Source organism: Cicer arietinum, chromosome 4, assembly GCF_000331145.2.
Source record: "Cicer arietinum cultivar CDC Frontier isolate Library 1 chromosome 4, Cicar.CDCFrontier_v2.0, whole genome shotgun sequence".
Lineage (NCBI taxonomy): Eukaryota > Viridiplantae > Streptophyta > Magnoliopsida > Fabales > Fabaceae > Cicer > Cicer arietinum.
In genome coordinates, this window is record NC_021163.2 from 62,680,435 (window position 1) to 62,703,751 (window position 23,317).

Here is a 23,317-nt window from a genome sequence, read left to right on the forward strand (position 1 = left end):
ATTAGATACCCAATTTTTAAGATTAGAACAAGACATCCAAAATCAATTACTTTTTTCGTGATGATTTATTTATACGTTGATTTTTTGTGAGAGAGATAGTAGATAGAGGTGTAGAAGAGAGTACATACACATATACATTAAAAAAATCACGTATTTAAAAAATGTTTTTTTTAAACAAATATAATTTCTTAAAAATTATTTTTGATGTCTTTTTATGATCATTTTATAGTTTAAAAAATTATTTTTACATAATTGTATACAATCAGATTAAAAATCATTTAAATAAATTATTTTTATAATAATAAATAAACAAAAATTAATTTTTTTTTTAAATATCTTAAAAAATAATCTTTAAATTATTTTTATTTAAATTAAAAAAAAACGCACTCTAAATTAAAATTTTTTTTCTTAAAATTCCTTCTATTTTGAGAACCCAAAATACTAGAATCCGAAAAGCGGGCGGGAACAGCGGCCACTGGAAAATATTCGAACACGCGCTTCCGCTTCAAAATCTCCCAAACACCACACATCACTGCAAATATTTCCAATCACCCCGCCTCAACTCAACCAAAAAAAAAAAAAAACCATTCTCATGCGTCCTTTCTTAAACCCTCATTTTGCCTCTTCTTTCCATTCTCTTCTAATAACAACTTCTTCTTAAAAACTTCTCAATGGCTGATCAAGATAACTCCACGCGCCGTCCCCAACGTGAAGCAAAGAAAAGAGCAGCCGCTGCATTATGCGAACAACGAAAAAAGAAGCGCGTCGCTCTCAGCGACTTAACAAACACTAACAACAATATTAACGACGTCGTTTCACAAACGGAGAAACCTGTTTCTGATAGTCAAAAGCAGAAGAAGAAAAACGACTCTAAATCAACTCCCGTTGAATCTCCGGTAACGGAGAAATCGGAAGATCCTCAGTTATGTGGGACATACGTTTCCGATATTTACGATTACCTTCGTAAATTGGAGGTACAATAATACGCCGCAATTTCACCGCGATTTAATTTAAAGTTTAACTAGGGTTTTAGTTTTTCCCAAATTGGGGTTTTTTGAAACGCTGTCATTTTTTTGAAGAATATGAACTATTTTTATTTATTTGGATTTACATTGTTTCTTTTGTTGTGTGTTTTCAGGTTGATCCTAGTAAAAGACCGTTACATGATTATATTCAGAAAATTCAGAGGGATATTAGTGCTATTATGAGAGGTGTTCTTGTGGATTGGTTGGTTGAAGTTTCTGAGGAATACAAGCTTGTTTCAGATACTCTTTATTTTTGTGTTTCTTACATCGATAGGTTTCTATCATTGAATGATTTAAGTAGACAGAAGCTTCAATTACTCGGTGTTTCTTCAATGTTAATTGCTTCGTGAGTTTCCTCATACATTGCTTCCTTGTTTTTATGTTTATTGTTAATTATTGTTTTGATTTGTAATTAAATTGTTTAATCATATTGTTTATTTAATGTGGAAATAGGAAATACGAGGAGATAAAGCCACCTGAGGTGGAGGATTTTTGTTACATTACCGACAACACATACTCCAAAGAAGAGGTGATTTTTTGTAGTTTAAAGTCTTCTTGTGTTTTGCCATTTTCTCTAAGGTTTGTTATTTTATTTTTTTGGATTTTGCTAATTTTGGATAGTATTGTTTTATTTTTTGTTTGACTGAAGGTTTTGAGCATGGAAGCTGATATATTGAAGTCTTTGAAATTTGAATTGGGTGGCCCTACAATAAAGACATTTCTAAGGCACGTGTGCTTTATTGATTCTGTTCTTTCTTTGTTGAATGATTTTGTTTTAAGCATGTTGACTAACTCTTTCACTTTTGTGTTTGCAGAAGATTTACTAGAGTTGCTCAAGAGGGCGTTGATGTAAGTTAACTTATTGTTAAATTTATCTCATAGCTGTTATGACATTGACTTGGGTATTATGGGGTGCCTAAGTTTTACAATTAGTTGTGTTGGATGTTTGGTATAGTACTTAAGTGACTTGAATCTTGATTGTTCACTCTTGGAAACTAGTTTTTAAGCCAGTGTATCCCAAATAGCACTAAATGTAGGGAGATAGTTTGTGAAAATAAGAGATGTTGCTTGCATTTAAATTGAGACTTTTTTTAGAGCGCTTTATCTTATCATTTGGGAAAATAGTTGGGACCTACTAGCATTCGGGATGTCTGAGTTTGTTATCAGACCTTCTGGATTTAAAACCTAATTTCTATCTTGTACTATAGAGTATAGGCTTGGGAAAATCATGCAATCTCAGTACTGCCTTTAAGAATTTTGATGGTGAAGGGATGTTCCAATGCTACAAAGTTGGCAAATTTGGTCAATTGAGTTATAGGAAATTTTGCTCTGTAACATAGAAAGTCCTCCAATTGAGTTTTCCCGAAGTTTGAAAGCAATTTTACTTGCATTATTACTCATTAAGTTGCATGCAGACCCATTTCCATTTATGGGTGTTCCAGATTTGGTGACTTCATCATTTGTTTAATACTTTTATCCCATGGTGCAGGCTTCTGAGTTGCAGTTTGAGTTCCTTTGCTGTTACCTTGCTGAGCTCAGTTTGTTGGATTATAATTGTGTAAAGTTCTTGCCTTCTATGGTGGCCGCATCAGTTGTATTTCTAGCACGATTTATGTTAAGCCCGAAGACTCATCCTTGGGTAATGTTTTAATTTATGTCGATCTTTATATGGTATTTGACTTTGAGCATAACTAATATTATTGTCATTTAATTACAGAATTCAGTGCTCTATCAACTCACCAGATATAAACCTGCTGAATTGAAGGAATGCGTTCTAAACTTACATGACTTGTATCTTAGTAGGAAAGGGGGTACGTTGCAAGCTGTGAGAGATAAATACAAACAACATAAGGTAATATTCCTGCACAACCATTTTTTATCAAACAAACTTAAATTGTCGTATCTCAAGCAAAGCTTTTTAAAGAAATGAGTGATTTAGTATTTCATTACACTTGTCATATTTGATAAATTTATGCTGATTCCAGTTACATTTGTCATTTTGGTCACAGTTCAAATGTGTGGCAACAACACCCTCTCCTCCGGAGATATCTCTTTCTTATTTTGAATTTAGAGGGGCAGATCCTTAGGCAATTCGGTCTTTGATTTTTCTTGCTATAGTTCTTAGTTTCAACTATGGGTTGAGGCATGAGCAAAAGAGTCTACTAACATTGAAGATTGAAGTGAGTTGCTGATGCTGAGTGAGGGGCTTGCCATGAAATACTATGGCATTTAATGTATCAATTGTTGGTCTCACTGACTTTATGACTGAATTCATGTATGGCACAATATTATTCCTGTTAGTTTTGAATTAGGTTTTCTTTTTAACAATTTAGAGATCTCTTTGCAAGAGTTCTTTCAAGGAGTTTTGATCTTTTATTTCCATGTAAAGGGTAGTGTTAGAGGTTTTCATCCTAATTTTTCCATTCTATGGTGTCCTTGCTCTGATTGCAGAAATCAAATTATTGGTGACAAAAAATGTTGGATTGATGACAGTACCACAGTTGCTTGCGTTAGTTTATTTTTCTACCTTCTGTTGTCCCAGCAAATGTCATTGTATAACATTATTGTTAATTTTTGCTCAATTTTGTATAGTGAAAATTTCTCACGTCTCAGTTATTTTCTAGTTTTAATATATCTATATGTATATCTAAACACTCAAATTTAGTTAGTATTGGTGGATTGTCTCAATTTCACAAAAAATTCAAATTCTGCAAACATCGTATATTTTAAAATAGAATATGCTAATTTTGCGTGGTCTAGAAAACCATTGGGAACTTGAGCCAACATTTCTTAGTGAAATGTTGCATAACTCAAGTTGTGCAGTGTAGCATAATCTAAAATCTTTTGCTAAAAAGTGTTCCCTTTTGGCAATGGAAGTTGGCTGGAACTGGGTGATTGTGGGGGAGGACAGGTAAGTTATGATTTTCCTACCTTCACTATTAATAAAGAAACCTCGTTTCTTTAGAAGTACTGAATGTTAGAGGTGAGGAAAGTAGCCTCCAATGGACTTGAAAATGTGTAATGCTTTAAAACACATTTCCATATAAATCCAATGGACTCAAACATATCTAATGCTTTGGAATAAAGCCCAAAAGGCCCAAAATTATCAATCTAACCCAATGGTGGATTTTATTTTAGTGAATAGAATCATGCATAATATTATATCGTCAAAAATTGATATTATTTTAAATAAAAAGAACTAGAGAGAGAATTTTTATTTTTCAAATTCAAGAGATAGTTAATTTATCTTCTTCACGAGGCTCCTATTTAAGGAGTTAGAGGCAAAGGTTTTAAATAATTATAATTTTTTAATAAATTTAATTGTACTTTTGGTTCTCTTATTTTATAATCTAACCTTTTAGCTCTTCTATTTTCACATTTGTTGTAATGTTGGTCTCAAATTATAATTATTACTCTGAAAATGATTTATAGTCTTAAAAAGGTGATGTTTTTTCACTATACATACTCTTTTCTCTTCAAATTTATAATTGTGGTTATGAATCATCATTTTATAGGTCAAAAGTTTAATTTTAAAATAGAGATATTATTTTTATGAAGGTAAAATATGAGACCATTAGTGCAATTAAACTTTTTTAACAGAGCTCTTTTCTTTTCTGCAATAGATAAGTCTACTAAAAACTAGATAAAACTTTGTTGCGAAAACCGTTTCTTCTCCAACTCTATTTATTGTTCATCTTAGAAGATATGTGATTTGAGATCGTATGGTTAAAGATCACCCTTTACGTTGTTTTCCTCTATCTTTTATTTTTAATAAGTTATTTTCACACATATTTATCTTTTTTGTGATTTTTTTTTTATTTTGTTGCTATAATACTACATTAATTTTTAATACAGTATTTTTATTTTTCCATCTTGTTATGGTGTTCAAAGACGAACCTAGAGGAGGGTAGACATTAGTCCTAGCTCCTCCCGATTCCATCAACCACCCTAGTCCATATATATATATATATATATATAATTTTTTTTAAATAAAAAACTAATTAATATACTCCACATTGAAAAATATATTCTAAAATGTACTTTTTTTCTTTACTTTAGTATGCAACCAAAAGATTTTTTTTTTTTTTTTTTTTTTTTTTTTTTTTTTTTTTTTTTTTTTTTTTTTTTTTTTTTTTTTTTTTTTTTTTTTTTTTTTTTTTTTTTTTTTTTTTTTTTTTTTTTTTTTTTTTTTTTTTTTTTTTTTTTTTTTTTTTTTTTTTTTTTTTTTTTTTTTTTTTTTTTTTTTTTTTTTTTTTTTTTTTTTTTTTTTTTTTTTTTTTTTTTTTTTTTTTTTTGCAATTGCCAACATATATAACTTATATCATTTTAACAACTCCTTACTATTTTACTGATTAATCTATATTATTGTAACAACTTGATCCTATTTTGGAGATTAAATAACAACTTAATTCAATTTTGTTAACAACTCCCTCCTATTTTTTTGTTCTGGATATAATAAATAATAATAATAATAATAATAATAAATAAATAAATTATATTAATGTTTTAAATTAATAATAATACATCAAATTGAATAAAAAAATACATGAAATTTAAATCAGTGATGTCTACTTAAATGTCCTCCAGTTCTACATGTGAATGTACTTATCTACGTTGATATTATATTGTTAGAGTACAACTTAGATGTGAAACTAGAGAACATTTAAATGAACATCGTTAATTTAAATTTCATGTATTTTTTCTTCAACTTGATTTTTTTCTTCAATTAAATGTATTTTAATTGATTTTATTAATATAATTTACTTTTGTTATTATTATTATTATTATTATTATTATTATTATTTATTTCTTAGATCCGGAGAAAAAATAAGATGCAGTTGTTAACAAAATATAATTAAGTTGTTATTTTATCTGTAAAATATGAGAGAGTTTCTAAAACAATATAGATTTATATGTAAAATAGGATAGAGCTGTTAAAATAATATATCACGTTATTTATTTTGCCACATTTACTCAAATGAATTAAAATTGATGTATTTTTTCAATTAGATGTATTTTATTTTATGAATATAATTTTGTTTCTTTTAATATTTTAACATTAATTTATTTATTAAATTAATAATTATTTCTTTGTAAAAGTAAAAAATAAAAAAATTAAAAGGTAATAGATGCTCGCGGGATACGACCTCCTATTGCATAAAAAAACTATGATTCATGTGATCACATGGCGGTGATTCAACCTAAAAAAAGTAGGACAATATATATTTTTGATTGTGTGATATATTGATTAATTTTTTTAAAGAGAGGATATATATATATAATCCGAAAATTATGTTTGTAGCACCCTAAACCCAAATTGAAATAAAAAGTAAAATGCACTAGTTTTGAAAGGGATTCACAACAATCCAATAATAGAGTATAAAAAAAACCTTTTAAAATATAAGACTCAAGACATCACACTTACACAAGGTTGCATAACAATTCTTAATTAAAAATCACTTAACATTGAATATAGTTGAGAAGAAAATCCCTACTTCAAACAAAGAACATTTAGATTCTTCCCTTAGTGGCCTATGCTACTCACTCCATTGAGAGAACCATCATTGGCACATGTGGAATTAATCACTACTCAATTAAACACAATATGCATTTCATTATATTCATCAAGGTGGTAACGTCATAAGTCAACAAGTACAAATCATTAATACATATTTCCAAAGCCATATATGACATTCAAAATTTATCACCATAATACACAAGCTCCAATAGTACAAGATTTTAACTCACAAATAATAATATTAGATCACTCACACACACCACGTAAATTGCAATGCAAATAATTACAACTCATCATATCAATATCAATGGTGGATATAAACAAGACACATAATATGTCAAATTCGCAATTCTACGATAATTCAACTACCACACAATCTTCAAAATCAAATTAAACAACACCCTATAAAAGTTTTTAACTGGTATTCTAACCTTACCAAATTCAAGTTTTCTCATTGTCAATTATTACTCATAAGGCTTCAGCCGTACATAGCGAGTCTCGAATAAATTATGTAAAAAATATGGTTTTCTCGTTTATCTCATTTAATTTACACACATGAATTTGAATTCACTCTCACCTGATACCTAAATTTGACACTTTCATAAGATATAAGGACCAAAATAAGTCCAAAAGCATCAATGAGATGTCGACAACGCGCAACGAACAAGTCCAAAAGCATCAATGAATTTGCAGAGTCAATGAAAGATTAAGAATTTCGCGGGGCATAAAATTAGTGTTACGTAATTAATAAAAATATTAGGCAAAGAAACATATTCAAATTATCGTGAAACAAGTTATTAGAAAAGGTCTCACCGACGTGTTATAGCGTCGACAGGGTCCAACATCAACTTCACCGAAACACGTAAATGAGTAGTACTTTTTTAAAATTTCGACAAAAGAATCCAAAAGTACTATCAGTTTTTCAGGACAATTAACGTATTGGCTGGAATTCGACAATACAGCCACGACTAGGGTAAAAACTCATTTTTTGATTGAATATACAATATATTTTCTAGAATCATAAAATTTATGGAGGCTTAAAATAAAAAATAAGTAATATTAAAATGTGAAGTTGTCCCCATTAGCAACATACTAGATCTGTCATTGATCAGCCACATACTAGATCCGTCGTTGATTATATATATATACAAATGTGAACGTATTTGTATATTCATTTTTTTTTTAATTAGTTTATATTATTTTTTATCGATATATTTTTTAAAACTAAATGAATGAATATGATTTTTTATAAAAATAATCTAAAAAAAAATTCATCAGTGAGACAGCATGCCAATAGACCAATAATAGTTCTTCTATCCCTTTATATACTTTTGACCGGTCATACAAATAATACCTTAGCACAAAGATGAAAGTGTATCTCAAATATATCCTTACTAATTAATATTAATTTTAAATTGAAATATAAATAAAAATAGTCATTGAATATTAATGTATTTAAATTAATTTTTTAATTAGATATATCATCTTATTAACTATCATTTTTATTTATATTTAATCACATACTACACTAAAAATGATTGGAAAGCAAGATGGGGAAAGATTGGGCAAGCTTGCCTGCTTAGTGCTACTTAAGCCTTACATAATTAGGAACTAAGTATATAATTTTGTGTTCTGATATTTCAGAAGAGTAATAATATCAATCTGGTATTTTATATCCTTTGTATTTTAAAATTTGTAGAACTTCAAAATAGAAATATTTTATTTAGTAGAATTAAACTATAAGATAGTTGATAATTAAAAAGTTAGTTTATAACTGATAGATAATAATTGATGATTTATAGTTTTAAAATGTTTGATAAATTTAGTTTTTATAAATATAAAATAATAAAAAAGACATAATTATTTAATTTTAAATATATTTTATCTTGAATGTATTAAAAATAACAAATTATCTTCTTTCTCTTCCTCTCTCACGTTGCTCACTCTCTATCTCTATGTCTTTCTCTTTTGGTATTTCCTGTTTATGAATTTTAAGGAAGAAAAAAATAATAATAAACTTTACAACAAATTCAATTTAAAATTTGAGTAAAAAAAATTTCAATTCTAGACTCCGTAACAAATTTTCAATTACAAATAATTAGACGATGTGACCGGTAAAGAGGTCAAAAATCTGATTGAAAAAAAATACATGACAATAACCTTAATCAAATTGCATTATATGATAAAAGATTTTTTTAAAGTAAAAATGAATTTTTACGATAAATAAATTATAAATTCAAATACTAATTAAAATAACATCTAAAAAAAATTATAAGCTCATATAAAAAATTTGTTAACCAAACAACCACTACAAGAAAAAAAAACGTTTTGCGGCGGTTAAAAAAAGGGTTTGCGGCGGTTGTAACCGTTGCAGTTTGATGTTTGCGACGGTTCTGCAACTGTCGCAGATTCGTGCGTCGGGAGGCCAGTTTGCGACGGTTCACAAAACCGTCGTTCCAACTGTCGCCAACTTTTGCGACGGTTCACAACCGCCTCTAAATATATTTTGCGACACTTAGAACAAACTCAAATTTATTTTTTTCTGCACAATTACGACAGTTATCAACCGTCGCTATATTTATTTTGAGTCAGTTTGAACCGTCGCAAACCTAATAATTTAAAATAAAAAAATATGATACAAATTTTTTCCTATTTTTAATCAATTAAAATAAAAAATATTCATAAATACCATCCACATAATTTAAATACATAATTAATAACTATTGTACCTAAATCCAATTTATATAATTTTTTCAAAACAAATAACACCAATTCATACATTGAAGTTAACTAAAACAACAAATAAAATAGTTTAAATATTCAAAACATTAATTAGTGGAGTAGCTAACAATACAAAACAACTCCATCAAACTTAGAAGTTCATCCAAATATCTAATTAGTCCCTAATGAAGTTGTTCCACGATCATCAGGTTGGTGGCTGGACTCAGATGAACGTCTACTATCTATTGGCGATTCTATGTCCATTGCCTGAAAAAAAAAAGTATATATTAACCTCAATGAATATTGATAAATATTGTCAAAACTAATTAACTAAATTTCTCTTATAGCTATAAGAAACCTTTACACAATTAATATTTTTAATCAAAGACAAACAACTCTCACAAGATTTTTAAATATGTTTGCTATGAAAATAATTTTACCTGTTTGTCTCTAGAATTTTGCATTTGCATCAAGAAAGCAATTTGCTCCTTCAACATATCAACTTCAGAATCCCTTTTCTTAAGCCTATCAATTTCAGCTTGCATTTTCTCCATCTTTTCATTAGCTTCAGAGGAAGACATTGATCTTACAGAGTGAGAAGTAGATGTAGTAATTTGTGATGGTGTTATTCCAAGTCCCATACAACGAACATATCCAGGATGTTCTTTTCCAAACACATTAACAAATGCTTCATTTGGAGAAGGAGTCTTCCCAATTTCAGCTTGCAATTGTTCCTGTGCAAACAGATAAAGCAAACTAAATTCCTCACTATTACCAAAACTAACAGTTGCATCTTTGATTTATAAGGTGGTCAATAACAAATATTTACAATTACATAACACTTCTATTATTTACACTTACATATTTTTCCTTGGCTTCGTCGTTGACAAATGACCCATCAGACTTTTTATGACAAATTGAATACATTTCACCCCTACTGTATTTTCGACCATCTCTCAGTTCCTACAAGTAAACACATGTAATAAGTACATGTTCAATTAAGTATGCAATCAATAGTAGATTGAAAAAATCCTACCAACTCATCCCTCTTCCTTGCAAGCGTCTTAGAGCCTAATGTATGAAGGATCTTTAGCTTTTCTCTATTTGCAGCATTTTTATCAGCCTTCTCCTACAATGATAACAAATGACATAAAAAAACTAAACAATAGAAAACAAATGACAACGCAAGAAAAGAATAGTTACCACTGTATCTGTCTTACGCCTGTATTGGACAAAAATAGTCCAATGGTCTTGATTAATAGAACGTGGATAATTTTGTAGATTTTCCTCCAAAGAAATGTCCCACTTATAAAATTTCTTAAACAACCTACATCGTGCATCTCGCCATTTCTTTCCAAGGCTTGAAAGGATATATTTTTTGTTGTCTTTATCATCGACAACAAATTTTGACTAGCATAATCATAAAAAAAAAAAAAAATTAGTTTACAATCAAAACAATAAAGAATATTCAGTTGTTTATAATTGATACCTGTATTTTATCCTTAAAAATTTCATTTTTTCTTGTCGATGGAACTAGTTTCCAATTGTCGTACATTATAGGAAAATCCTTAAACTTCCTTGCAATTTCACCCAAAAAACCGCCTAACAAACCAGCAGCTGATCCTACCGGTTGCCCATTTGAAACCAGAAGCCACTGGAGAATCAGAAGATTGATGAGCTGAATTTATGTTTGGACAACCAGTTTTATTTCACATTTCTAGTTTCTCCGATTATATCTCCAGGACACAGGTCCAGCATAAATATCATTGACATTGCCACTACTTTACAAGTTTTACATTACTGGAGACCATCATTCAAACACATATTGTTGCCTTCAAAGTTTCAAAGGCAACAAACAATCTGGAAATTATTTTTAAAAGCAAACAAACCAATCTCAAACAAACCAATCATTAACATATATCAAACAATCAAACCAAGAGAACGTTATATCAAACAGACATCGCATACCTGGCCAAGCTTGATTTCTCCTCTATTTGGATTGTAAAGCACATGAATGTTGCAAACCACAACTTTACGAGAATCTGTCAAGCTGCAGAATGTTGCATTTATGTTATATTGAGTAAACAAAGATATCTCTTCAAAAAAATATGAATGATAATTTGAAAAATTAAAAGAAAGCCCATAAGGCTATCAACACCTCAGTCATTAAAAGAAAAGTTGCAAGCATAACACAAGCAAGGCTCAATTAAAATCATCCCCTGACCTTGTGCACCAATCTAAATCTTTATGTAAGCACTCAGCAGCATAAAATATACACTTGTGAGTTATGAACCTAAACAGTGTCCTCATTCTCATAAGATTTAAGGAAACAACAACAAGCTTTTCATCCTCTAATGATAGATGGATACTCTTAATGCTTACTGTAACTAGCTAGTACAGGAACTCACTGGGTTTGTACCCCAATACTTTCTCTTTTCCCCTCAAATTATATTATCAGTTGTCTGAACACATTTGAGTTAAGCATCACAATAAGCCAACATCACTCAACTACAAACCAATCCATATAAAGACACTAAGTTTGGCTACTCTGTTGTTTGTTTTGCTTCTAAATGAAACAATGGCTATTTCATCCCTTTGTGCCCCTTTATAGAAATTTTTACTTTATATACAGCAAGGAATTTTGTTGAAAACTTCAAGTTAGACCATTATGGACAGAGTATTCATTTAGTTTTTTTATTTAATAAAATTATGCAATATATCGTGTTGTACCAGTGCCCCAATTTACAGAAAACAATCTGTGATGCTTTTCATTCATTATGATTAATTTCAAAATTAAGATAACACTTGCCGCACAAAAAAATTGGAACTAAACTGTTAAATGGAACTGAATGATTACCTTTGCAATAGTTGATTTTGTTTCCAAGATGATAAATCACCTTCTTTTACAGAGTAGATTTCGTTTCTCTTCGCTTTCGTTTCTCTTCGATTTCGTTTCCTTCAGAAGTTTTAGGGTTGACAGATTTGGGGGTTTTCAGAAATTTTAGGGTTGTGAAAGGATGTGTACGGGGATAACAAAGCACTAAACGAAAGAGAGAGTGAGGAATGAACTTACAAAATCTGGAAAAATAAAACACGTTTATGCCCTAAACGACGACGGCGGTTGATTAAAACCGCCCCAGGAACTGTCGCAAACTGGCGGCCAGATTAAAAAACGCAACTCGTGTGCTTTATATGGTGTAGTACGGTTGCGGCGGTTGACGAAAACCGCCTCCAAAACCGTCGCGATGTGAAGGTGAAGGCGGTTATTTCAGAACCGTCGCAGGCTAAGTGTCGCAAACTTAAAAAATTCTTGTAGTGAACGATAATTGGATCAAACAAATTTTTAAACTACTTTTATAAATTATAAAGTAACTTACTAATGTTACCAATGACACACAATAGAATTCATTACTCTTTCAAATCTATTATTAAATACATCTAACGTTGGAAAAAGAAAACTACATCTATCGAATTTCCTTTATTTCAAATGGATATCCATCATTACTAACTAAATTAATATTTTTATAGTTTTTACAAATAACCAACATCACAAATTTAATTTGTTTACATGAAAATAGACGTAGATAATCTCTCACTTTAATTGTTGAATGAACGTGACGTGATGAATCATTTTATTAAGTTTAATAAATTTCTTTTTATCATCCCTCGTTTAGCTATTTATTCATCATCCTATCCTATGAGATGATTAACCTTATACATATCATAACACTGAAGACTTGTTATTAAAATAATTAAAATAATCAAAATAATAATGCCACATGTTACTTTTCTGTGAGTGTGTCCAAGACTTGTTACCATGACTTGCTCACGATTTGTAAAAAACAAGAGAGCGATACTTTTGAAAAAAACACCACCTCTCACGGTCACGGAAGCACACGAGACATCAGTGTCGAATACCTGTGGGTTTTTAATGTTTTTTATTTTTATTTTTTTGGATACAATGTGGCTTTTTAATGTTTTAAGTATCCACAATCAAGCCATTTATTCAGGCATTTGGTAGAGCCCCATTAGTCTCACGCATGACATGACCACTCAAAAACCTCTACTTTAAGCTAGCCTTGCTTACATTATTTACTTATTATAAATAGGATTTTTTGGATAATTGGTTACATTTTGTTTTTGTTTTTAAACGTCTACTTCAAGCTAGTCTGTTTATTAATTAAATTAATTAAAATGATATTAATAATTATTTTCTAATTATTTTAATAAGATTTAATTTTTTTCATTTAAAATTATTATGTCAAACTCTTATTAAAAGTTAATACTATGATATGTCATGGACAATAATTAATTACATTAAGTTTATATGTTTAGATCCACAGAAAGTAATGTAATAATAAATAGACAATTTCTGTTAATAAGCTATCTATACTTTTCAAAAGTTTCTGCGACATAGGAGAGTAAGGCATGCAAGGAGCTAATGAGCCATGCAATTAAAAATAAATAAATAAATGTTCTCCGTCTTAAAATGAATTCACATAAAAAAAGTAAAATGTTTTTAAAAAATATTTTTTTTCTATTTTAATATAATTGATTCATAAAAATAAGTTTTTGTGTAAAATAATTGATAATTTCAATTTACTTTTTTTAATTAGACATTTGAAATAATATTACTTATAAAATAATTGATCATTTCAATTTACTTTTTTTTTAATTAGACATTTAAAATAATATTACTTACATCATTTTCAATGTAATATTTTTTATTATACATTTATGATATTGATAATTCACCAATATCTAACAAAAATAATTTGGTAAAAATAATATTATCTCTATTTTATTTATATATTTTTTTAATATGTGCGAAATAATAAAATAACTAAATTATTTTTGACATAGGATGTATTTTTTTTAAGGTAACTTTAATTATTAATTTATTTATATTACCTTCAATTATTACTATGTAGGTTTTTTCCAAAACAATAATTATGCTTTACATTTATTACAACAGAAAACAAATTAATAAATATAATTTTATAAAAAAATTATTCACTTTCTTTTAATTATTACTAGGCAAGGCAATGGGGGGGACGCGGGGACGAATTTTGTCTCTCCTACACCCAAGAAGTCGAGAAAAACCCGCATTTGCATCCATTTTTATTGGGTGTGAAATTTAAATCTTCGTCATTACCCGTAACATGGTTCGATTTATTTTGTCCGCACCCACTCATATATTATATAGGTGGGGGACGAACATCAAAACCCAAAATCTGCCCCCGAGTTTTACTATCGAAGAAATTCACATCCACATTAAATGAAAGTGGGTTTCCCCTCCTAAACTACGATAGATTCAAATGGGTATCCACACGTGGGTGCAGATTGTATTGTCATTTTTAACTATTATATTTTTTTAACGATGACTTATTTGATGTACCACTTTTATAAGTGGTCTATCGTGGACATGTCTTAAAAATTAAAGCCGACTATTGGTTAGGGCTCCAAATTTTTGTTATAAAATAATAAAATGAATGTGAGTTTATTTTTCTTTATACATATTTTTTATCTCTACCAAATTATGATTTTTTAAGTTTAGTTCTTAAATTTTTTTTTATTCACTTAAAATCTCTATTTTGATTTTATAGAAATTTTTTTGTGACTAAAAATATAATTTTTTTTTTAATAAAAAAACAGTTCAAAATAAGGACTATAAATGAATACAAAAGTTTTAAGGATTAAAAAGTTGAGAATTTTTTCATAATGACTAAAATAAAATTTTTAAATTTTTTTATAGGACCTAAAATTTATTTTATCCTTTTAATTATTTAAAATATGTTTTTTACAAAGAGCTTACTTTTAAGATTAAAATAACATCTCTAAAATGTTATAGACGATCTATTGAAAATCATCAAAAATTATACCATATTCATTAATACTTTTCAAAAGTAACAACTCGTGAATTTTTTTATTTTTATGAATAAAACTATTACTTAATTTATATCAATTCAATATATAATACATTTTTTATTTTATTTTAATCAAATCAAAATCATATAAATAAAGATTATATATATATATATATAAAATATCTTTTTTTTAAACTAACCAATATATTCTATATTAAAAAATATATATTAAATTGTCATATTGTGACCTTCGGAAGGTCGCATTTCTGTCATGCGACCACTTGGATTTTTTTTATGCAATAGAAAGTCGCATATCGGAAATGCGACCATCTATTACCTTTTAATTTTTTTTATTTTTAATTTTTACAAAGGAATAATTGTGCCCAAATAAATATAATGCGGTTGAGTAAATGTGTCAAAATAAATAACATGCAATATTATTTTAACAAATCCTTTTTATTTTCATATAAATCTCTAAATGTTCTCGAGTTCCACATTTAGGTTGTTTTCCAACAATATAATAACAGTGTAGATAGGTACATGCAGATGTGGATTTGAATGACATTTAAGTAGATATCATTAATTTAAGTTTATGTATTTTTTTCTTTTTCAATTTGATGTATTTTTTTTATTCAGTTTAATGTATTTTATTTGATTTTATTAATATAATTTACTTTATTATTATTATTTTATTTTATTTATTTATTATATTTGGAGAAAAAACAGGAGCAAGTTAATAACAAAATAGAATTAAGTTGCTATTTTATCTTCAATATAGAATGTAGTGATTGAAATAATATAGATTGATGTGCAAAATACATGAGAGAGTTGTTAAAATAATATAAATTTATCTGCAAAATAGTACGAAATTATTAAAATAATATAGTAAGTAATTTATTTTGACACATCTATTCAACTATATTAATTTTAATTTTTTTTAATTTTAAATATATTATATTTAATTTTATTAATATTATATTAAAATTTTAAATTATTTATTAAATTAATAATTATTCTTTTATAAAAATAAAAAAATTTAAAATGTAACATATGATCACATCCGGAAGATGGATGTAATCTCTTTGCCTAAAAAAATAATCATTCAAATAGTCGCAGAAGATGCGACCTCATAAAGATAAAATAAATAGAATATTTTAGTATATATTTTTTAATAATCAATATATTGACTAATTTTAAATAAAAAATATATTAATTATTATAATTATAAAAATAAAAATAACTATTATTATTTACTTTTAATATACGACATACGTGGTCGTTTAAATTTTTTATTTTAAAAATCTGATTTATAGTCAATATTACATATTAAATTTTACTTCTTTTACTACATATATAAAAAATTAAACAATAGAGCGTAATATATAAAATAAAAAGTCCTAGAAAGATGAGGGAGCAATTATGGATGATGGGGTGAGTTGAGACAGCGACATGTTAAGCTGTTACCCAAAGCAAAACCAAAACCCAAAAAATGAAAAAGCTGAGGCAAAAGATACTCGGAAGTTGAAGACTAGAACTTACTCATTTTTAGGTGACACTGTTTATTATTGGGTTCTGATGCTACCAGAAATACCTATAGTTAGCAAAACTTGTGTCACCTTTACAAATCAGACAAGTAACGCCAAGACAAATAAATAAAGAAAAGCAAATGAGCCAAAATCAGAATACACATTGGCCGAAAATTGATCTTGGAATGACCCTTATTACGGGGAACTCAAAAAAAGCTACTAGAAAATCAGATTCAGTAACAGTAGATAGAAAAATAAAAAGTGGATTTGGAATTTTGTAGAACAAATCGATGATTTAGTCTCTAAAATTAGTAATATTTTTTAAATCATAAATTTAATTTAGTGTTCCAAATTGTTTTGATTTAGAATAATATCATTAATTTTTTGAAATTTATATAGTTTGATAGTTTCCTACAAATTTTGAGATGTTTGGTTGTTGGGTTTTGATTGTTGTATAATGCAGATGATATTTAGCATATGATGTCCATAACTTTTGATCTTTTTATGGTGTTATTGAAACAAATGCAGGATTCCAATAAAAACAAAAGTTAATCGTGAAACAGACAGAATATATACTAAAAGCAAAAGCAACAAAAAGACACTCTCGTGAGATGTGTCCCTTGTTTGCAGTGTGTGCATAATGAAATCACTGCATCACCTTTTTCCTTCTACACTGCCCAAAAAACAAACAAAGCCTATTACCTTTTCCCTCTCCTCTCATACTATTATCAACTCTTTCTTTTTTGCCTTTAATTCCTCCAACTTTTCTTACATCTATGCATCTATCTATATTACCACCTCATCTTCTTCTCCTTTGAACCCAACAAAACATGCACTTTCATAAGGTAATTGTTTTTGTTTTTCTTATTGTCACTTTCTTAGTATGTGGAGAAAAAGAAGAGCCTTTAGTTGTTGGTATGAACAACAAGCAACAGAGTAATAAGACAGAGAAAAAACAGAGTCAAAGGAAGCATGAACACCAACGTTCAAATCAACCATTTGGTGTTTACTTATCACAGATGAGGAAAGTTCCTAATGCATCAGACCCTCTTCATAATCGTTGAGTTATAAATCATAGTTTCATTATTTATAAAGTGAGTTAAGGTTTGTAAATGTGCAAATTTGAATGTGTAGAGAGTGGTAATATTGTAAAATTCTTTGTTGAATTTTTCAACCATGATTGGATGCTGTTTTCTTCGAAGTTTATTAAGCAATATATATATGGTGGCTACTTAATTAGCATTTTTATCAGTTAGAAATTAGCACTTTGATCCTATGTATGCAGTTTATACATGATGTGTAAATTTTGAACATATAGTATTATAGTTGGCTAAGTTAATGTGTACTTCTTCCATCTCAAAATATAACCAAAAGCGGATTAAAAATTATTTATATATTTGACTCAAATTTTTGACAGATAAATTTTCAAACGGATGATTAATGTTTAATTATTTAATGTGTCCCGTTTTATTTGGCTAGTGTATTAATTTCTTGTATTCTTTTTTTCCTTTACTCTGTCCAATCTAGATTTCTACTGGTTAGTTACTTAATTTTATTTATTTTTAATTATTATTATTTTGATAATTTATATTTATTTGTTTGTTTTTGTTTTTTTTATCTTTCGTGTAAAATTTGTTTTTGTTTTTAATAGAAGAATAAACTTATATAATTTTATGAAAAATAAATGACTAAATCGATTATTAAGTACAAAATAAAAGACAAATAAAAAATAAAAAACTAAATGAATTTGAAAAAAAAAAGATTAAAAAATCAAAATAAATATTAAATAGAAGATAAATAATTAAAATTATATTTAAATTTCATTTTATAACTAACAAGTGTTTGTCTAAATTATATTAATAACATCATTTTGTTGAAATTTTAAGATGTAATTTTTATCAAAATCACAATAATATATGGTAATATTTTAAAAAAATAACAATGATATACTGTACTTTTTTAAAATTTCACCGTTAAATGTACATTATTTTTATTTTTATTTATAAGAAAAATAAATTAATACAAATTAATATATTTAATCTAAATTCATATTTTTGTTTTGTTTTTATTAAAAACAAAAATAAATTAACAAAAATAAATCTAAATTCATCAATTTTTTTACATTAATTTTATTAACTCACGTTTTATTTATAAATAAGAGAAGAGGAGTACTAACTTGTGAATTAGGAATGCTATTCTTAGAGGCAAAAGGCATGCATAAAATAATAATTGTTTGACCGGTCTTGGGTCCCTTATGTATCGCGAAGTAAATAAGACAAAAAGGAAAACACATTCACACAAGAGTAAACACATTTACAAAGATCAAATTGTGAACTTTCTAACACAATTTTATATAAAAAATTATAAATAAAACTAACTCTATGTAGTTATAATAATAACAATAATAATTATTTTTTCTTAACACTACTCAATATGAGATTTATATAAGTACCGAGTTTTACACAATAATAAAAGATAAGATAGTCTTCAAACATCAATATTTTTTTATTAATTCAATTCTTCAAACATCATAAGACACCCCAAAATGCATTTGTGTGGAAATATCAAACAACTAGAATAGATATTTTTGCATTTGCTGTTTGTAATATACTTTTACAAGTGTCATGTGTGAAGTTGTGTGATTTTTCCGAAATTGAATCTGATGCAGCAGCCTCGTATGTTAGCAGTGGGGTATCCCACTGTAGTTGCATGCCCGAATATAAATAGCAGAGACGATATGAAAGAAAAGATAGAATGACAAAAAGAAAAGAAAAGAAGAAATAAATTGAAGTGTTTATTCGCTTTACCAAATTCTTGGTGCAGCTAGTTAGAGTTACTAGTTTGCTACTATATCCTGACTATATAGTAAATATGACTCTGAAATCTGTTCAGAAAATTCTCCTAATATTCTCAATGGAGAACTTTCTATTTGAATGATTCACCAAATTTGTGAATCCTATTTATACTACACAACAAAGGACTATTTTGGCCATATTAAATAAAAAATTTATATAATTAGACTCTATATGATTATATGTCCTCACACAAATCTTCTTTATATATATAAAAATAGATTTTACATCCAGTTATGATATGTTATTAAACATTGTGTTATCTCATTTAAATATTATCAAATAAAAAAATTTGATGTGAGACATCTAACAAACATTATATTTTTTTTATTATCTTACCTACAATTTGTTTTTAGCACAAATTTTATTATATTTTTTTCATATAACATTTTGTACAACTATTCATATTACTTATTCGACATTCATTACTTATTCATCATTATTGATAACAATTATACATCCATCATTATTGATAACTATTCTTATTTTTATATGATTTTAACTCTCAATTAATATATTGGGTCATTTTAAAGATTTCTCAACAGATAAATACATAACTATAATCGGTGTAAGTTATTTTATATTTCGAAATAGGAAGACAATGACATATACGATCGTTTGTATGCTTTCAAACTTTTTTTCTTTTAGATAAACAAAAAGTGTGATAAGTCTTACATTTTTGTAGTTTACCTCTTGGTTTATCAACAAATAAATACATGACTATAATTAGTGTAACTTATTTTATATCTCGAAATAGGAAGAAAATGGCTTATATATCATTTACATTCTTTCAAACTTTTTTTCTTTTAGATAAACAAAAAGCGTGATAATTTTTATATTTTTTAGTTTACATCTTTGAGCTTTAATTCTATTTATATACTTCGATAGAAAAAATTATATGTCATCTGAAATATTGATATATGATTATGTATAGTTATATACTAAAATATATTTTTATGGCTTATATTTCATAACATAGTATATGTATGGTTATATACGTTGAAACTTAAAAAATGTATGATTATATAAGTTGAAACTTGAAACATGTTTTTAACACCAATGCACATTCTTTAAATTTTAGTGATAGTATTTTAGTGGCTTATTTTCATGTCTATGAGATAGACCTATCCCACATTTTTACTTTCTACAATTATTTAATTTCTTCAAATTGAATATTACATAATATCATTACTGAGAAAAAAAACTCTTTTAATGAAAAATAGTTATTTTTGACGAGATCTATAAAATATACACATCTATCACATGTGACTTGTCAGATAACTAAAATTAATATTTAAATCAAATAGAGATATATAATTATACCATTATTGATATGGACTTAGAGAAAAATTTATGTATTTTCTGAAATATTGATATTGTTATGTACAATTATATACTAAAATATATTTTTAACTTTCTTTAAATAGTAAATTGTTTTTTTTTTGGGACAAAATAGTAAATTGTTTTATCACGAGAAAAAAAAAACTATTTTTCATTACTTTCAATTTATGTCAATAATTTATATGATAATATTTTACTTATCAATATTCCGCACAATTATTTCAGGTAATGGTGAGTAATGATTCATTTTCTCTCTCTTCTTTTTATTATGCATTTTTTGATAATATTATTATTTATTTCTCATTACACTTAAATTATGACAATCAATTACACTTATGAGTAATATTTTACACTTAACAATCATTCTTTATTATTCATGCATAATGTAATGATCTCATACGTTGAAAATTCAATTACTCATTTAATTTAATGACAAAAAACTATCGAACCACTCATAAGTATTGTCACGAATGTAACCCTTGGTATTATTTCTCTATTTTGTTTTATCAGTCTCTCAGCATAATGTTTTATTTATTTATTTTTTGATACAAATTATTTTCTTTTCTTTAACTAATATATATTATTTTCGATCTGTCGAACACTTTCAAATTCTTAAACTATAAAATGATTTTTTTATACGATCTTTAGCATTTTCAGTTCATTTATTCCTTATGTTTTTTCAATTCAAACCATCAATGCATCGTGAGTATTATTTCAAAAACATTTTAATATGTGTAAGAAAAAATGTTAAAAATTTAAAAATTCCTACGAAACATATATACTTTAATAAAAATAAAGCTTACGATTATCAGTTATATAACTAATTATCTTATAAATCATGGTTAACATTTTATATTCATGCACTAATATATATCACTTTATAAAAAAAATTAAATTTAAACCCACGCAAACATATTATAGTTTGAATTAGATGCATGATTGATATTCGTGTGAGTCACACTACATATAGTTTATTGCAATTAATTGTTTATATAAATTTCTTGACTTATAAAACCAAAATAGCCTTTGTCGAGTAGTGTAAATAGGATTCACAATTTTAATCAATCAATCAAAATACAATGACTCTCTAACAATTAAAATTCAACCATTTAAACTTTAAAGTACATTTTATTAAAAAAATCAATTTTGAAATTTAAATTATTTGATTTTGATCCCATAGTTAATTGGGATGATATAAATGCGTGTAGTCATCACCATTATTGTAAATGTTATATTATTTCTCTTAATATTTAATTAATAATTCTTTCGTCTCACATAATTAACTAATATGATTATTTTATATTAATTAAAAAATTAATAAAATAAGAGGTAAAATGGTGATTCAACTAAATTATCTTAACAAGTAATAGTCAATTTACTATTATCATTAGCATAAATAATACAATAGATAGAAAAAAAAAATTATATAATATTTTCTTAGAATGGTTGGCTTATTGGTTATGTCTAGAGATTAAGAGCTCTTAAAGTAGATCTTTGAAACATATGATTCCTCAGTTTTTTTCATCATGAAAGTACGATGAATTGACATCAATCGCAGAGAAACAAGTTTTCTTGAAATAATGGTGGATTTAAACACGTATTTTAATATCATGGAGACTAAATTATCTATCTCTAAACGTTGAATTTCGAGTAGTCACAAGTCTTCAGCTTAAACAATATATCATTGATATTTCTATTTGTGATTAAATAAATTATATTTAAAAATTTATTTTTACAAATACTATCATAGAATCCTTATGCCATGAATAAGATTCATATTTTCCCCAATCTTTTATATATGTATCTCCAAAATTTTGTACCATGCATCCTTATCTGTATCTTCCAGTTCATCCTCATGTAAAATATTAGATTGCTCCATAATATTATTAGTAAAAACTTTAAAAAAAATTCCTTCTCTTGTTTTACCAATTTTCTTCGAAAATTTGAATTGTCCGAATCACATATTTACAAACATTGGAATATTTGAAACTTTCGAAATCCAAAAATAAAATAAGCTTCAAAATTTTGAAATTTTCAAAACATTAATTTTTCAAATCTTCAAAAGTTTCCATGGATATGAAACTTTCGAAGTTTATTTTTTTTTCAAAATTTTGAAACATTCGAAATGCAAAAACCTTCGATACTTACTAACAATCTGAAAGTTTCGAAATGTAAAATTCACAAACATGAAATTTTTCAGTTTTGAAACTTTGGTATTCATGGAAAATTCCGAAATTATTTCGAAAAGTTGGGTAACAATACGAAAATTCCGAAATATATTTTTTTAGTAATAAATTAATAGTAATAAATAGTAATAAATTAATAGTAATAAATTAAAAGTAATAAATTTATAGTAATAAATTAATAGTAATAAATTTCATATATAATTTCAAAAATAGTAATAAATTTAATTACTAATAATATTATAAATTTATTTTTTAAAATAAAATTTTAATTATAATAAACA

At 26.7% G+C, this 23,317-nt stretch overlaps 2 protein-coding genes across 2 annotated transcripts; one reads left to right on the forward strand and one right to left on the reverse strand.

The window, feature by feature from the left end:
• The first annotated feature begins 440 nt into the window (after window positions 1-440).
• On the forward strand, window positions 441-3,630 carry LOC101491767 (putative cyclin-A3-1). The gene is made up of 8 exons (XM_004498959.4): window positions 441-974; window positions 1,139-1,371; window positions 1,479-1,554; window positions 1,675-1,751; window positions 1,841-1,874; window positions 2,515-2,664; window positions 2,743-2,877; window positions 3,035-3,630. Exons 1-8 carry the CDS (start codon window positions 672-674, stop codon window positions 3,110-3,112), a joined length of 1,086 nt encoding a protein of 361 aa, XP_004499016.1. The 5' UTR covers window positions 441-671; the 3' UTR covers window positions 3,113-3,630.
• A 6,041-nt stretch (window positions 3,631-9,671) lies between these two features.
• LOC101497201 (uncharacterized) lies at window positions 9,672-10,382 on the reverse strand. Its single transcript, XM_004498974.3, has 3 exons — window positions 10,301-10,382; window positions 10,126-10,227; window positions 9,672-9,998 (listed from the first exon to the last, which is right to left on the reverse strand). Exons 2-3 carry the CDS (start codon window positions 10,189-10,191, stop codon window positions 9,687-9,689), a joined length of 378 nt encoding a protein of 125 aa, XP_004499031.2. The 5' UTR covers window positions 10,192-10,227; window positions 10,301-10,382; the 3' UTR covers window positions 9,672-9,686.
• Between the last annotated feature and the right edge of the window lie 12,935 nt (window positions 10,383-23,317).